This window comes from Halichoerus grypus, chromosome 13, assembly GCF_964656455.1.
Source record: "Halichoerus grypus chromosome 13, mHalGry1.hap1.1, whole genome shotgun sequence".
NCBI classification, from domain to species: domain Eukaryota; kingdom Metazoa; phylum Chordata; class Mammalia; order Carnivora; family Phocidae; genus Halichoerus; species Halichoerus grypus.
The window spans coordinates 30,352,267-30,370,778 of NC_135724.1; the positions used below are offsets into that span (position 1 = coordinate 30,352,267).

Consider the following 18,512-nt stretch of genomic DNA (forward strand, 5'->3'; position numbering starts at 1 on the left):
TATTTATTTATTCATGAGAGACAGAGAGAGAGAGAGAGGCAGAGGGAGAAGCAGACTCCCCGCTGAGCAGGGAGCCCGATGCGGGACTCGATCCCAGGACCCTGGGATCATGACCTGAGCCGAAGGCAGATGCTTAACCATCTGAGCCACCCAGGCGCCCTAGGGAAATATTTTTAATTTAATTAATTTAAACAAATTAACATACTTACTTCTCAAATTATATTTTATTGATTCATATCATTTGCTTAGTTACATTTGATAGTTACATTTGATAAAAACTTGGTTCAAATTAAATTTCCAAAATCCTAACCTGATTAACTCAAAAAATGATCTTTTGGAACGGTATTGTGGTATATTCTACTTTACCCACCCACCTCCATAAAAAGCCTACAAAAAACAAAAAAACCTTTGAAAACACATACACACACACACTTTTATTACTTCTCAGATTCCATTAGTACTAAATGGCACTTGAAAACATTTTATCTTCGACATATCTAGTAAGGATGGGGTCAGTGAGAAAATTTTAAATGTATAATGTGATCAAATTGCATAACCCTGAGCACACCTGTAAGAAATAATGGGTGAGGCAAATTGAAAACTGTAGAGCATGGACTGAATTCAGGGACATGTGGGTTTTATTGAGTCCTGTAATTTTCCAGTGGTTCACTGAATATACTACATGTGAGTACGAAAAGCCTTTGCACTTCAGTGAGCTGATAGATCGGCTCGAAGGAATGATAATGCATCCTCACAGAAGAGCTGCACCTTAATAAAGAAAGGGAAGAGAGACCAGGACACAAAAAGATGGCTTCAGGTCTCAAAGTCATAACTGGCAGATGACATATGAGCTTTCCCAGGTTACCATGCCCTCCCAAGCTTGTCAGAAAACATTTCTTGCAACCCTGTTCACACAAAAAAGTAGAATGGTTTCACTTCTCAAAAATATAAATCCCAGATTCAATAGGCCTTTCTCACTAGGAAATTTGTAGCATCTGGTAAGTCACTGTAAATCACTTTTTTATTAGGTTAATATGCATATGATTATTGCTATCTTTAGAGAACTATGATGTAAAGGGACAAACAGACTTGAGCTCCACACTGGGTACAATACAGTGGAAGGTAGGAAGGTGTCACAGAGGCGCCGGAAGTACTCTAGATTGGACATCAGAAGTCTTCTGCTCCAGTTTTGATTTTCTCCCTAACTCTTTTTAACCCTGACTACTCCATTTAGCCACTAGACTTGTTTTTTTATCTGCAAAACAGGGATAATAGATGTCTTCTGAGCTGATTGTGAGCTTGAGTTAAGCAATGACATAAACAATTTTACACAGAGTATTACTCTTAAACAGCTTTAGGGACCACCTGGGTGTCACCAAAGAAGAGTTAAAGATGGTAACTTTCTGAGAAAAATCCATCAAGATATGTTCAGATAAATAATTTATTCAGGAAGGCTGTCTAAAATTGGGAGTTCTCTGCCAAGTGTTGAGGAAGCTTTTTTAAAAGTGATTTCCCCTGCTCTTCGGAGTTTAGAGTTTAGTTTGGAAACTGTGAAGAAACACATAAACAGAGGGCAATTCTAAGAAACAACTCAAACTACAGGATGTTAGTGGGAATTAGCTGAGTTCTCTTGGCACTTTTGTTGTAGGAGACCAGACTAGGTGTTACTCTGTGTAGGTTTAAGGAAGAAGGTAAGGTGTAGGCAGGGGCTTAGAAAATGTTTGGATTTCACTGGGGAGAGGAAGGCACAATAAAGAAATTGGAGTAGCCGAGCCAGGAATACAGATTCGAGAGCCAGGAAAAAGTCACAACATGTTCAGAATTTAGGCATGGAAGCTTTCGACCATTGAGGAGGGTCTGGAATGTCAAACCAAACAATTTGGCTTAGATTAGCTATTCAGTGGAGAAATACTGAAGTTTCTGAGTCGAGTCATATTTTCAGTAAATGGAAGACCATGATCCCTAGAGCCAAACATTCCAGAGCTGGGAAAGCCCTCTATTTCCTCATCTGTAAAATGGAAGTCCCTCATTTTAGGAATTTATAGGGACTGTAGATTTAAAAACTAAAATTGCCTGCCATATACATAGATGTTCAACATATAGTACCTTTTATTTTGCATTGAAATAGAGTTTTACATTAAAAAAATAAAAGCTTTCCTTAAGCTCAGCCTGAGAGGCTCACTGGCTGCACACAGACCAATGTCTAGTAAATGGTGGGGACTGAGATGGCATTTGAGCATTCGGACTCACTCCCACACCCACTAACTCTGGTGGGTTCAGAATCACCGAGGAGGATCAGCAAATGCAGCAGAGCATCATCTGTAGACTGAACGGTGTCTTGCCAAAGGGTCAAGAGTGGGCAAAAATGTTATGTTGCCAGTCCCACCAAACAGATACTAAAGCACAACCTTCACAGCTGGAGAGCAGCCGTTCAGAAGCTCTGGGCAGCCCTGTGGGGAAGGCATCCACAACAAAGATGCGTCTTATGAACTCTGTTGGTAGCAACAGGGCTGAAGAGGAGGAGGAAAGAGCCCCCTGCCCCCCCCTAGAGAAAAGAGTGGTCACCACTGACCAGAGAAATGGCATTTCAACAGGTTGTCGATGCTGGGGAGACAGTGTGAAGTAGACAGGCTGGTTGGAATCACTGCTTGAAGGCATTTGTTAGAGAAGGGTGTTTGCCCTCTTTCAAGTAGCACCTTATTTTTCTTGGGGTAAGAATGCATGCACCCCACATGCTTGGAATGCATCTGTCTACCACAACGAGTTGTTAGATTAGAAAACTTATTCATACATTTATGCATTCACTTGCTCAACAAAAATGTGGTAAGTATTCCCTGTGCGTCAGGTTCTAAACTAGACACCCAGAACAAAACTCTAAGACCGGGCTGCAACCCTCCAGGCTGGGGTTGTACACTTCCATTTTTTTATTTTCGACCCTGATCAAGCGCATTCTTGGCATTCCGTACAGGGGAGGGGGTTCAGTGTTGTCCTTTACCTATAAAACATCAATTCTCTCTTTTAAAAAACTCGTTTAAAAAACATTAAAGTCTTCAGATATTCATAAAATATAAGAAGAGATGGTTGCTAAGCATTTTAAAATGGTAAAAATACCAGACAATTGGGTTGGAAACAGGTTTCTATTTGAAGACTGTTCTACGGCCATGTTGCCTTTGGCCAGCTACTGGAACTTTCTGGGCACATTCACGAATTGCAAAATAAATTCTGTTTGACCTACAGGACAAGGCAGCTACAAGATGAAATGAGGGAATATATGTAAAAACGGTTATAAAGTACAGTATGCTCTACAGAGACAGAGATAAACCTCTGTGTGCTTCGAGTATATTGAAGTATGAGGAAGACAGAATTCTTACTATACAAACAGTATTTACATAAGTGTCCTCCAGTCAGCCTAGGTGCTTTCTAGGAGGGCACCAACGACAGCGCTGTCGTGGGTGACACGTGGCATCTCTGAAACTGTAAATAAAGACCAGTGAGCTGACACCTGCTTGAGGAGCAGAGGGGAGGTGCAGGGCCTGAAAGTGTTCGCAGGGACACACTATGCACAGTCCCCAGCTTCCTGGGAGCAAATCCTCCATCTGTCCGTGAAGACCTTGTAAGGTCGAGGCGCTTGTATGAAGCAAAAGTTTTTCTTCTACCCGGTAATAAACTGCTAACGCTGGTGTCCCCAGGCTGCTACAAGTGGGGCAGCCAACTTGGGAGCACTCTGCCCTTAAATGGAAGCTGTCACTGCGATTTCTGACAGCGGCAGTCACCGCTGCTCTTGCAGTCATGGGGAGGAGAGAGGACCACTTCTAGAACATCTTAAATGGGAAAATCTTTATTAGTTTCCTGCCCTGAGAATTTCCCCAAGTGACCTCCTAAGTCAGAAGACTGTGAAAAGACACTTGGTGGCAAGCTGGATCACAGAGAGGAAAAAGCCCAGGCCAGTTTCCGACCTGGCTAGAAATGGACTCTGTGTTTCCACTGCTGTTTTTCTTCTCCTGTTCTGAGTCAACTATTCCTGACATGTGAGTGAGCATGCTTCCTTGCATGTCCTCAGCATGTGAACATATCTATTTCCATGCATCATATGGAAAAAACACTTACTAATGTATATTATGTTACACACACAGAAAAGATGAGAGAGAGAGAGAGACGGAGAGGCAGGAGGGAAAATATCATCTCCCTGGGGGAGAGATTTTGATTGTTCTGTTCAATACTGTATCTCCACCTTTCAGAACAGAATCTGACACATAGCAAGTGCTTCCCTTAGTCAGCTTTTACTGAAGTTATGCTGCATTAAAAAGAAAGAAATTCAGTAGCTTATAATTCTAACCATCTGCTTTTTGCTCCTGGATCTTGAGGCTTGCGACAGCCTGGCTTCACTCTGCCAAGTCCTGCTAGCCTTTCCTGGGCTTGGCTCCGGGCTGAGAGCCAGATTCAGGTCATCTTCATGTCTTCACAATATGGGACCCAGGATTAAATGCCTGGGATATAAACCCACACTCTTCCTTCATAATTAAAATAGGAAAGCAGAGGGAAAAGTCCGGGGAACTTAATAAAGGCCTTCTGGGAAGAACTTGAATTCCCTGTGATTCTAGAGGAGTAACCCTGGAAAGAGACCACAGATGGGTCACTGCCACTTGGAATAAGCACAGTGGTGGACTAAATCAATAGTTTTCACACTTTTTTTTGGAAAGCTCATTCAGAAACCCAGTGTGCACAAGAGATAAGTCTCATGGCCTTATCAGCCCTAATGGAGGCTCCTGGGAGCACAGTGAGAAAGATGGTGCTCATCGTGGTCTCTCGGCTGCCCTAAGCAGGAGCAGGGCTCGAAGGAAGAGCAAGCTTTGACCCTCAGGAGTAGATGTCCGCACAACAGGAAGCATTCTGCCCACGTGGGGCAACAGTGCTCTGAGCACCATGAGCGTCGCGCTGATGCGTGATCACACCTGTCACCACCTGCTTTCCTGACCCAGGGGAGAGGCAGACGCCGCAGCAACCACAGACTCCTGCCTGTGGGAACAGAGATGGAAACGCTAGAGATGAGAGAGCAGAGAGAATTTCTCTTTTTCTCTGAGGCCTGTTCTCTGCTCTAGGTCATATGATTATGTAATAACAGCGCCTGGGAAAAGGCACTGATATTTATGCTGTTTGTCATTTCTTCTACTTAAAAATAGCTCTGATGTGCGACTGCATGCACGCACTCCCGGTGCCATCCCTGAAACAGCCCCATCACAGACTAAAAGAAATGAGTGCTCTTAGCACCTCAAGAGGTTTACTCACTATTCCAATTTACTTCTCCTCAAATACTTGCATCCATTTAAATAAGGATGCTGTTTCAGTGACTCTGTCCAGTTGCTCAGATCTGGGAGAGATTCAAGGTAAATTCTAGAAATGTCTTTAATAGTTCTTAACATTTGCAGGCCAGAACCCTTGATTTATTATAATTTTCTCTTTTTTAATATTAAAACTGTTGTATGGTATGACAATTATAAAATAATCTTCACAGAGCAGCACTCGGGGAGAAGACTTGGATGATCTTGGGTGCGCTGCTTTTATCACCTCTAAAAACAGAAGGGAAGACTAGAGGATCTCTAAAACGCCTTCTAGTTTCAAGTCAGGGTGGTTGTATATTTGCAAAGTTAAAATTCACAGATTCAGTTCACGATCACCAGAGAGGACTGGGGGAGGCTGAGCAAACTCCCCTGATGCAGCATCAGGAGGCCAAGGAGGACTAGCGTTTGAGAAGGCTGCTCTCTATCCTTGCATCCTTACAAAAAGTCATACATCCTATCACAGCTCACTGCATGAATGCTTGATCACTCTCAAGGAATAGCACATGGTCCTTAGTATCTTTTCAATTAAGGACCTCTTTTTAAAATGTATGAATGCTATGGACCTCTCTGTAGAAAAATACAGCATGTACATAGGGTCACAAAATTGTGTGTCCAGTTTTAGAGGGTTTGAGGTCCCCTGAAGCTCATCGTTAAGAAGTCATTTCCAGAGTAGGAATCCAAGCAGACTCAAAATCATAAGATAAGTTTGAAAGGATATAGAAAGAAAATATGGTCACTTCAAGTTATAAGAAGGATCTTAAGGGGTGGCTGGGTGGCTCAGTCAGTTAAGCATCTGCCTTCAGCTCAGGTCATGATCCCAGGGTTCTTTAATAGAGCTCCATGTTGGGCTCCCTGCTCATCCGGGAGTCGGCTTCTCCCTCTCCCTCTGCCTCTGTTCTCCCTCTTCCTCTGCTCTTCCCCCTGCTTGTGCTCTCTCTTGCTCTCTCTCAAATAAATAAAATCTTAAAAAAAATTTTAAAGCAACTTAAAATTATAAGATTTAACCTTTATTAATATTTAGTATTTTAAATGCATTTATTTAGCTTACAAATAATACATATATTGAAGTCCACACATTTAAAAAAGTTATAGATACTACGTAACAGTTTGAAGAATATTGTTGTGATCTCCCTAGGTACTTGCATAGTTAGGTAGAGGTGGGATTTCAGGGCTTTCTTATCTTTTAACCTCTCTGGAATTCTGCTATGGTGTCTACATCCCTCATTACCTATTTCTTTACCTGTTACATGCTGAAAACATATATTTAGATTTATAAATCTGAGAGGATTAACCCATTCAACCAATAACAGCCTATTAAAACAAGATTGTGAATATGTACACTGTTTCTCCAGCTAGCAGGATTCTTGGAGAACAGAATAAAAGTAATGTTTCATAGGTATTATGAGAAGAAAATTAAAGCCCAGAGAACATAGAGAGTCAGCAAGAGATCCAACTTTGATCCAACCTACAGTAGGGGATTCGTGTGCTATGACAAAACAGATGAGCAGTAAGTATCAGTGGGCAGGGTAGAAAGGGGTTTAGGGTGGAAAGAGAAAGAAACAAAACACAATTTTGAAGTCACTGCAAACACGCTTCCCCCTGATTCACAATTTTGCTGTCTGGCCATATTAGTGACAACCATCAAATGCTTTCATGCCTACCATCTTATAACTTACATTCATGGTTGAATTCTCTCTAGAGAATTAATTTGAGGGGGCCAAACTCCTGGAAAATCCTAAAGCACTGTTTTCCACCTGGGAGTGACTTTGCACCCAAGGAACATTTGGCAATATCTAGGGGTACTTTTAGTTGTTGCCACTTACAGGGTATGCTACGGGTATCTAGTAGATAGAAACCAGATGTGCTAACATCCTAGAATGAACAGGACAGCCCCCCACACCAAAGAATGAGCTGGCCCAAATGTGAACAGTGCCAAGATTGAGAAAGCCTGTCTTAAAGGAAGCAATGTCATGAAGACTGACCCATGGTAGGAGTCAAGACCCAAAATGTGTGTTCCTCCAATGGCTTCATGTATGCTGCTCTTACCCAGAAATCTCAATCCTACGAGCAGTCTGTTTTCCCCTAGTAGAGTCTGAAATATCTCTGATTCATCACCAACTATCTGTTACAATAGGGAGGAAATTGAAGACCAGCTCTATCAAAGGAAGCATAAATCTGCCCTTTCCATGGCCTTAAAGAAACAGAATTTAATGATCTCAGCTGGGGCCTAATGAGCCAGTGTCCACATCAGAAAGCTGCTCTGTGTTTGACGTGTTTGACAGTGTGTTAGGAGAAAACAGGGAAAAAATATTGGAAAGTTAATTGAGCACCGCAGCTGAGCAATCCATGGAAGTCTGGTCCTCCAGCTAAAGGTTGTTATGCTCCGATGGAGCTGGAGACAGACTCTGCCATGAGGATGTCACTCTTCTACATGGAAAAAAAAAAAAATAGGACTTTAAACATAACAAAAGTTGGGAGTATTTGGGAGGCTCGATTTTAGTTGCAGGAACCACTGTCAGAAAGAACCACCCAGCTGTGGCTAACGGTCTGACTTCAATGTAAAGTACACCAGACATTAAAGGGTACCAGGTGCTTAATGTTCTGCTTCAGGACCAGAGAAGGCAAACTGAGGTGTGCGGAGGCTGCCATCACAGAGCTGATGGGGCCAGTCCCACGAGACCAGGTCATTGTGCAGCAGTTTTGAGACAGTCAGGGGCTTCCAGCACAGGGGTTACCATAACCCCCCAAACCCCCCTCACCTGCCGCCCGCCCAGATCTAGCCGTTCCAGTGACAACAGAGAAAGACACCAGGAGGATGTAAGGACATGTCAGCAGAGGGGGTGAGGTAAATATAGTTCTGAAACTGCCTCAGGCAATAGGCCTCAGCTCTGGGCTGCCGGGAAAATACTGAGGCCAGGATGGGTCAGAAGCATCACAAGCATTTACGCGCCTCCATCAAGTCGCACTTGGATGTGAAGAATGATCTGTCACTGTTCGATGTCTGGTTAATTAACATCTCTCGATCTCTGTTTTCTCACGTTAAAAATGGAGATACTAACAGAGTTACAGAAAACCATGCAAGTAAATTACTTGTGAAGATTAACTGAAACCTTGCGTATACCTCGAGCATACATTAGACCCTTTTCATGGAATATTTATGAACACATGATTGACATAAGCTGAGACAGGCAGGTCTGGTAGTGGCACTGGCAAGAGACCAAGGGGATGAGGACAGGGCCTTCTAGCACCATCCTCTCAGAAGGGTTGCTAGGACACCTGGGACACTTTTTAAGTGAAATGAGTCCCTGGCTTTAAGGCACCCAAGATCTTCACTAAAATGTAAGCATCCCCAACGAAATTGACCTATTCCATCTACTAAAACCTGAATGAAAGTTATTTTAACAAATTCAAGAACTGTGTAGAAAAAAGACACTAAATTTGGAATGAGCAGATCTGGAATCCTGACTCCAAGTCTAGATAGCTGCATGATGTTGGCCAGATAATGTCACCGGTCTGAGTTGCTGCATCCTTATCAGTGGTAGAAACCAATTTTAACCATTCCCCCAAACCCCCTCATGTGAAAATCAGATGAGATAGTGGAGACATCAACATGCTGAAAATCTCCAAGTGCTACAGCATTACTCGTGCCATTACCTGATAAGTTACACACACACACGCTACGGAGTGTGCGCTAGTAATACACTCACTTTTGGATGTAAACTAAGATAGAAAAAGACAAGTCACTGTACTGCCAACAGTAGAGTTGAGAAAATGAGCCACATGAAATAGCATTATTCAGGAGCATCTTCTAGAAGTGAGTGTCCTGAAAGAAGGAAGTAATGTGGCATTATAGAGACCGTGGACCAGGACTTTGCAGATGCGCCTATCAAGGAGTAGAGGCAAATGTTGACCCTGGGAAGTGTATCCTTTCCTCCATCCCCCTCCCCACCTCCTGAAATGGCTATCGGAAACCTGAGGGAGGAATGCAAATGATTACTCTCTGAATGTATTATTTAGGGTATGTCTCAGCTCTACATTATTAACATCTGGACACTGGATTTGGCAGCAGTTCCTGAGTCAAACCAGAAAAAAAAAGGTTGGGTCAGGAGTGTCAGAGCTTATCCAGGTGACCCAGGCTACAAGTAGATTAAGAGGTGAAAAGGGGACTTGAGTGCAAATGTTTGAAACTAGGAAATCAGTGCAGGAAAAATGATGAGCATGGTGAGTGTGTGGATCCCTACAGCTAGGAGAAACCCTGAACTGACATGAGATTCAGTAACGTCTCCTCTAACAGAAGCTGGAGCAGGGCAGTAATGATGGACCCTACAGATAAGAAAGTCCCCAGCTGTGGAATCATTGCTCTAGAAGTCTGTTCTCAGGAAGTCTGGAGCTTCAGTCAGGAAATTTAGTCCTTGGAAACCCCAAATTCCACGGTAGGGTCTTAATCACAAGGCAAGGGACAGAAAAAAAAAACAAAAACAACAACAACTTATCTTTATTAAGCACCCATTGTGTACCATGTGTTGAACCAGCCTCTGTGCAGCCATCACATGAGAATGTAGTAAGACGCTTTCTATAAACCTCATTCTATAACTGAAGAAACGTAGGCTCAAAGAATCTCAAGAAACCCAGGTGGAAAGCGGCAAAGACCATGTTCCTTCTCATGCACCTCCTACCACCCTGCACTCTGTAAATGCTTAATTAATACTAATTTACTGAGGCAACACTGAACTGAATTTTTCTAACCACACTGTCAAAATACACATGCCCGTGTGCATTTTCGCCACAAGGCTATAAGCTCAGCACCCTTCTCCTATATCTCCATCAGCACAATGAAGGACATGTAGAAGTTTAATAAGCATATAGGATTTTGAATGAAACTGAATCAAAAACTTAAACAAACCTATTAATACTTAGATGTGTGTCTCAGGAAGATAGCCTTCCTTCTGAAGCCTCTCAAGTATACAAGGCAAAATCAATACCCCAAAAATAAATAAAGTGGACACATCTACACATTAGGTGGTCCTTTCTCTCATTTATGAAGAGGGTATTTTGTTTTAACCTTCAAAGTACTTCTCTGGAGATTCCCACCCCTCAGGCCACCTCTCTCATTCTATTTTTCATCCAGCAGATCTAAGGCTGGCTGACTCATTCAATACAGACAATTACACCCACAAAGACCTCCTCTTCAGGTTCATGTAGTAATAAGCCTCTGGGATTCTCTGCCCTATAATCCACACACAAATACACACCCCCTGAAGTTCACTCACATGGTCTAAAGACTAGGAGACACAGACAGTGGGCAGTGGACAGATCTAGCTGCTGGCACTGCTGTTGACCATTCAGTCTTCAACTCAGGGGCAGAGCACAGCACTGCCAACAGCACCCAAGTGTTTCCCCTTTGTTAAGTGGAGAGGCAGGGACCTCTCATAGAAAGAAAGAAATGAAAGAGGACAACACGTATATATAAAAAAATGCCTCACTGTTCTGAATTCAAAGAATCACAGTACTGTGTGTTTTTATTTTTCACCCAGATTCATTTTATAACTGATGTCATATTGCTGTTTTTATCTTGTACCAGAATGCGTAGAATAAAAGGAAATGGTTGCTACCCAGGAGATATGGATCAGCACAGAAAGCTCTGTGGAACTATTAAATGTTGCCTTTAATCACATTAAATGGGAGGGAGTGACATAGCTTATCACAGAAGACAAGGTTCTTCTTTCCATTTTAAAAAATATATATATACATATCTATCTATCTATATATATATATGAATGTACTGCAACCTTCTGTAATGTACATTCACATTTCTGCATGCAACATATTTCACACCCATTTTAATGAACCCCACTGGGCATTCATTCTTTTGTTAAGCTGGAATTAGACTAGAATAAGGGCCTCCCTAAACATCAGTCAATAAATTGAATGTCTACTGACGGCCAAGCTGAACCATTTGCCAGCCCCTGGGCACAGCTTCCTGCCCTTTGCATATACTGTTTCCTAAAACTCTCTTCCACGGCTTGACCTGGTTATATGTTAAATATTTTTCATAACTCACTTCAGTCCTCTCTTTCTTCCAGAAGCTCTCCCTGGCCCATTTAGTACACAACAAATGTTCCCCACCATATACGCTCACTCCTCTATTTGTTTCATCCTACTTCCTTACTTCCATGTCACCTCTCCATCTTTCCTCCTCAGGCTCCATGCCCCCCACCACCTGAGCTCCCAAGAGACAGGGACCACATTCATATTTCTAGTTCAGCGTTTAGTACAGTGCCTGAGTCATAGTGGGAGCTTCTCAGAACAAAGGAGGCAAAAAGACATCTATGTTTGTGCCTTTATGTGAGTGAATAGGTGAGCTCGGAATAAGATAGAAAAGTTATTCTGGCCAAATTTTGGTTATTTAGGAGTCCAATTTGGGGGGAGGGATTAGTAGATTTGGACCAATTTTCTATTGGGTTGTGCGGGGTTAAAAAGAATGCACATGGGAGCTTTTTAGCTTTTTTTTTTAAAGAGGGGCAGAGAGCCGTAGAATCTTTTACTCCTACAGTGGAACTGTGCCAGGGGTACAAGGTTTGTGCTATAGACGGTGACTGCTTCATTGGCTAGCCAAGAATAAAACTCTGATCACCTGTCCTGTGGATTTTCTGTAGTGAACTATCACCAGATAAGCACATTTCCACTACAGGCTTACTCTCTGAAACAAAGACACAGCTTTATTATATGGAACTTTTGTTAGAATGGCCTTTGCAATCATGGAATTTTAAGACAATAAGAGGCTGTACTGTTCTCCCCCACACCAACTTCCTCATCGGATTCTTGAGGCCAAATAAGGCAGCACTCTATTCCATAATCTTGGTCATCCAATGGGTAGTTACTCAACTATCATTGGAGGTGCACACCGAATAGAACAAGGTGTATAAGCAACAAAGCTACTCTAAAAGCCAAAAAAGCAGCTTTGAGAAACAAGAGGGTGCTAGAAGCACCTAAGTATGGGATTGTCTATGGCTTTTCCCTCCTTCCACTGCATACCTTGGACCTTACCTCAGATCCAAGAAGAAGGAAAAAAAAAAAAAATAGCAAAGATCTCAGACACTCAGGCAAAGGACAAAGTCTAGTTGCCTAACTCAGTGCGGCATCCATGCACAAAGCTTCATTAATCAGATCTGGCATCCACGGTGATGATAAGAGCAATGGAACAAGCTTCTTCCCTCAAAATACCTTCCTAATCTGTCACGGATAACTAATACCTATACTTTTTATTTTTTATTGTTTTGAGAACAGCCTTTCCTTCCATTAAAAAAAAAAAAAAAAAAAAAAGAGGCTTCCAATGGCAAATTAGCTCTGAGGGGGTGGGAGAGGTCCAGAAATGTAATTCATAATAAAATAGGAGAACAGATTAGGGTAAGGGGTTTAGGAGGGTAGCTGTTGGGTGGTAGGCTCTCTACTTAAGGCACAAAAATAAAAGACACAGGAAAGATCGAAAATTAAGTCCAGATTTAGCCAAGACCGTAAAGCTATTTCACCCTGATTCCCTGAGACCTTAAGCTGCTGTTCTGGAACAAAGAAAATGCCCGCTGAAGCAGCACAGAGCTTAGCAAGCGACGCATCCCTCTCCTCTAAAATGGGCTGCCGCTTGGCAACCCTAAGTATTAGCCTGGGCGCGTGTTCACAACTTCCATTTTTCCTACTAGAAGTAGATGGTGAATTTCTTTTTATTCCTCAAGTATTGTGGGTTGAATTGTAATCAAGCTAAGAAAAAGGTCATCCTGGATTACAATGGGCCCTAAATCCTATGACTGGTGTCCCTGTAAGGAGAGGGCTATTTAAAAAGGCAAAAGATTTATGCGATCTGAAGAGAAACCAAAGTGTAGGAGAGAGCTATTTAGAAAAGCAGAGACACGGGCACACAGGGAAGAAGGTCATGTGAGAGAAGAGGCAGTGATTGGAGGGAGGCAGATACAAGCCAAGGAACGACAGGGACTTCCAGGAGACCTTGGATGCTCTGAGAGTCAAGGAGAATTCTGCCCTAGAGCCTTCAGAGAGAGCATGGCCCTCCCTGCTGACACCTCAGTTTTGGACTTCTAGCTCCTGAACTGTGAAATAATAAATTTCTAACATTTCAAGCCCCCCAGTTTGTGGTAATTTGTTACGGCAGCTGTAGAAAACTAACTTACCAAGTATCATCCAATCACTCTATGTTGACCTGTGCATTGGAACACGATTCCCCATGGGCCTCACATTTCTGTGTATCCTGTGAGCAGAGGCACTGACAGCTTTTGATCCAGACTATCTTTTCGAGGATGTCTGAAGAGCAAAAAGCTTGGAAGATAGAGAATCTACCTCTTGGACAGAAGGTAAACATGTCTGCTGTCCAAGATGACAGACAGTGTTTGTCTCTGGCGTCAAGGTTGAGAAAGTTTGCTTTCAGTCCCTTCATAAGTAATTAGCATTTCCTAAGCTCCAGGTCCCTCTCCTGTAATGCAGCCCACTGCATCTGCAGGAATCACTCTGTCCTTGTTGCAATGCTCTGGGGGAACTGGGGTTTGGAAAACCAACACACATGATGATATTCTAGCTACTGGTATTGCTGTGAGTAATAAAGTGTTCTTTGTCTCGGACTCAGGAGTCTTGTGTCTTCTGCCAGCATTCATGAAACCATGGAAGACTGATTTGTTAGCTTGAGAGTAGGGTAAATTCTCGATCCTGCACAGTTCCTGACACTGTGTACCTTGACATTCAAACACCTGACTATCTTCCCTCCTGCCTCTACCATCGAGTGAGCATATGCCCCCTCCCCATCAACATGTCATACAGGTAGTGCAGGGTCAGGTTTTTATAGTGCATGACAATTAAATGCATAGTTGGGCAGTCAAGACCAGCACACACAGATCAATTAGACTCTTGACCAGCAACATGGATATCCCTGAGTGTTTGTCAGAAATGCAAAAATCTCAGATCCCACTCCAGACCTAAGGACCATTTTATCAGATTCCCAAATGATTTATGGATACACTGCCATTTGGGAAGTGCTGAATCAGAGCAGAGTAAGATGAAGAATACCTGCTTCATTCAACTATGGCAGCTCAGTGAGGGAAATCAGTGTCACCAGGGTTTGTGGGGAAAAGCTATAAGATTTTGGTCTTTTTGAGCCTTTAAGGAAAGGCAGAAATTGGGGGGCTAAGGGAGAAGGTAGATGAAGGCACAGAGGTCTCTGAACTCTCAACTTTATTTTGATCTAGCCAAGTCAGAAGTAAACTGAAGATTCCCAACCTCTCAAAGTCCCCCAGGACTTTGGTAGCCTTGCTAGGAGGTGGGGGACTCAGACCTGGAGGGCCTCAGAGAGCAAGAAAAGGTATTGAAGCTTCTGTGATTCAGGGGAGCCTACCTCAGGCTGGGAGAAGCCTGTGGATTTTTAAGAGAAAAATTTGGTTTGCGGGAAAGACCAGGGCTGACAGTTTCTCCCACTCTTAACTGATTCTCTAATCTGTTACCTTTCATTTAGTGGCCCAAATATGTTAATTTCCTCTCATCCTTTAAATAAAAATACTGCAAGAGTTAGGTTATTCTAACAGATTTTTAAGTTCCCCCCCCCAAAAAAAATTTCTAGGGAAGGAAGTTATGCAAAGAACAGCAAGCCAAATATTACAAACAAGCTGACAGTCAGCAACATGGAAATGGTCACTGATGTCTCTTGGCTTTCCAGAACCTCTGGCCTCCCCATGCAGCAGCATCTCCATGTTAGAAAGCTTGAACCATCCCCGACCCCGGCCTCCATCCCCAACACCTGAGTGTGCCATCAGTCCTGCCAGACGGGCCACAGTATGTAGGACAAAGACAGAGACCACGGAAGCAGCTAAAAAAGGCTTAGAGCTCCTGGAAGTTTTAAGACAAATAGAAAGGTTTTCTTGTAAGAAAATTAAAATGCAAATTGCACTGTCTGCTTAATATCCTTTGGAGAATCCTAATGCTATAAATACACTATTTACTCCTAGACGTGTGCATAGGTGCATAATTGTGTTAATATGCAGGAGAGCAGCTCATCCTGCTTGTTAAATCTCCCCCTACATTTTACAGCTTTACAAATGTCAGGCCGATAGGCCATAACTCTCCTATGAGGACCTCATTACCTATAAAGCATTCATATCTGCCACATAAAAGATGCAGGTGAGACGCAGATTCGGCAATTAACCCATACATCTTTATTCACCTGACTGGTCTTGCCTATTTTTTTTTTTTTAAACAACAATTATATTTTCCTGGGAACCTTTTACAAAGTACCACTCTTTCTCTTTATTTCAATTTGGGGCCTGGAACTGTCAGTCAAAATACTTATCTCTTGTGGTAAGTGGTCTAGGTGGGGCCCCTTCTCAAAAACAGAAAATAATAATAGTAATAATAATCCAAGTAGAGTCCCAAAATTCGAAGAGATTTTGCAGCAGTTCCAGTAGCAGGAGGTCCCCAAGTTCCTTGACTTGGCTCGGGCAAAACTGCAAAGAAGGGGAGACTTGCCTGGACTTCTCCAGGCTCTCCCCTATTGTGCTACACCCAGCTTGCCACCAACAGGCCACCTGCGGTTCTAAGGCTTGCCTCACAGACCCCCCTCTCAGGACAACGCCTTTAGTTCTGGGTCTTTCTTTACCTCCATCCCCCCAGCCCTTGTCAGAACCCATTACCTTGGCCATCAGAAACAAATGTACCCTAGAGGGTGACAAAGATTCTCTTCCTGACAAAACTCTACTCAGGTTTCCCTGAATTCTTTTCAAGTTAGGCCTGAATTTTATACTTCTGTATTCATCTCTGCACTGTCCAACTTTAGCAGGCGTCCTGCTAAGTTGGTTTAACTAGAATCCCCCCTTGTCCGCCAACTTCCAGGTGATGTCTGATCACCCTGGCCTGCCTTCAAGGAGAATCCTGTCAAGTCTTGTTTAGCTGTACTTCTCCCTTACCCTGGATGTTTTCTTGTCATTTTCCCCACCCTGCTCCTTGGCCATAAATTCCCACCTGCCCATGACATAATCACATTCAGAGGTGAGCCTCATCTCTCTCCATCACTGCCACATCCACTGCAGCAGTCCCCATGCCTGTTGAGACCGCCACCCCCACCAAATCTTCCTTATGATATTTTAACTAGCGCCACAGATTTGATTTAAAAAACAAACAAACAAGAGTTAACAACCAACTTCTGGGAATGGGGAGAAGATGAACATTGGTTCAGAATCTGTGCCCACCCAGCTCTCTACTACCCATATATGAGCTCCTTTAATCCTTATCATCACTCCCTAGAGAGTAGCAAATATCTTCCTTCTATTTCAAATGTGAAAATGGGTACTCAGAAAAGCTAAGCAAGGAGCCCAAGGTTGCCGGGACTCTACTGGACCTCAAAGCTGAGGCTCCCTTCCACCAAGCATTGGCACCCTCCTTCAAAGGAAGGCTCAATGTCTCTCCTTAGCTCAAACAGTAAACGAGAGCCTTTTGTAAGGCAGCCTAGTAACTATTTCATGATTACTTTCTCCTCAGGAGTAAGACATTACACTAAAGGAATGGAATTAATGACCCTGATGGGTGAAATATTTTTCTCACCATGAAGAGACCATATTGCCTCCCCAATAGTTTTACACACAGAGAAACAATCAAATCCCCATTTGCTTTCTAAGCTGGGGGTGATGAAGAAGGGGGGCTGCTTTCCTGGTACTGAATAAATGTGGAACTCGACTCGATTTACATTTCTAAGAGGAATCGCTAAGAACATTTCTATACTCAGCCTGAATGTGAATAGGTTAATTCCCCAGGGAACACTTACAAGAATCTTACAAACAACTCCCAAGAAATTAGAATATAAGTACCATTTTTATGACAACTCTCAAGTCCCCAGGATAAAATCTATAACGTCTTACATCTATTAAGGCAATTTATTACCAGCCTGCCTCACTTACCAGGTTCTTTAGATTTTTGAAGGACAACTTTCAGTCACTTTGCCAAAAATGTTTTATCTGCGGCAAAAACTCTTTTTCCTCTAAGGAGTATGGTTAGTCGTGTAAGTCAATCACCTGAACTTGAACTGTAGTAAAATAACCCTACTGAATTTCACAAATTCTTTAAAAAAATTTACTGAACATTTATTCTAAGCCAGGTACTAGACAAAGTGATCATAACTGATGTTCCATATGCTGAAGTTAAATAATAATAAAGCACCTGTTTGTATAGCATGTTCAAAGCATTATTAATAGTAACAGCAACCATTTACTGAGCCCAAAGCACTTTTTAAAAGCTTACTTCATTTAATCGTTACAACCACCTTGATTATATGGTGTCCTTAGCCGAATCTTAGAATTGATAAGTTAGTAAGGTGGTCCCTTTAAGGACAAACTCAGCTTTTGAACCAAGTCTGTTTCAGTCCCCAGCTCATACTCTTCATCCTGGTCAAATACAGCCCTCTGGTTTATAAGACTCTACTCCATCTGCTTCCCAGAACAAGGTACTAAGAGCCATGTGAAAGGAAATTATTGTCCCCATATAGCAGATAAGAAGGCTGAGCATAAAATAATTGTTCTATATGGTATAGCTGATTAGTAAGAGAATACAGACATACCCATGAGGTTCCTGATTCCAGTCCTGGGCTCTTCTCTCCAGAACATGCCAGCAACCTGAAATAGGACTCAGATTAGGCTGTGTTCCTTGGGCTCACTCTGCAACCTGCTTCCAGTAAAACTAAAGCCAGGGACATTATGAGTACCACAGTTTAACACACTGAACACTTTACAGTTTTGAAGCATGAGATATAAAGAGGAGATCAGATAGAAACACCTTTAATAGACCATGTAGCTGGCCATCAGCAGTAGTAAAAGTCGACTAGTAACCTGGCTCTCCAAAAAAACCCAACCCTCATGTGTAATGTCTGCCAATTTCCATTGTCTAAATACACCCACCAGAGCCAACTTCAAACTACCAACATCACTGGACATGGAATGGGAAAGAGATGTACACACTAGGCTTCACAAGCCAATGGAAGCCAGTTCGAGCAACCACTACCAAAGCCACCAGAAATCATCAATCCTGAATCCTTCCCTTGGAAAAACACCTCATGTGTCAGCCAAAGCCATCATCTTTACAAACAAATGTCCTGGGAAGGATACAGGTAAGAGAGGTATTGATATCAGAGTTTCTACA

General features: G+C 42.6%; 1 protein-coding gene across 5 annotated transcripts in view; it reads right to left on the bottom strand.

The window, feature by feature from the left end:
* LOC118536237 (uncharacterized) overlaps positions 1-18,512 on the bottom strand; it is a 568,523-nt gene that overhangs the window by 289,701 nt on the left and 260,310 nt on the right. For all 5 annotated transcript variants that reach the window (XR_013443326.1, XM_078060389.1, XM_078060391.1 and 2 more), the window contains one exon: positions 17,935-17,989. Coding sequence is in view for 4 of the 5 variants with exons in the window: in XM_078060389.1 (XP_077916515.1) it covers positions 17,935-17,989 (55 nt within the window). In the remaining variant the exon portion in view is untranslated. The remainder of the gene's footprint in view (positions 1-17,934; positions 17,990-18,512) is intronic.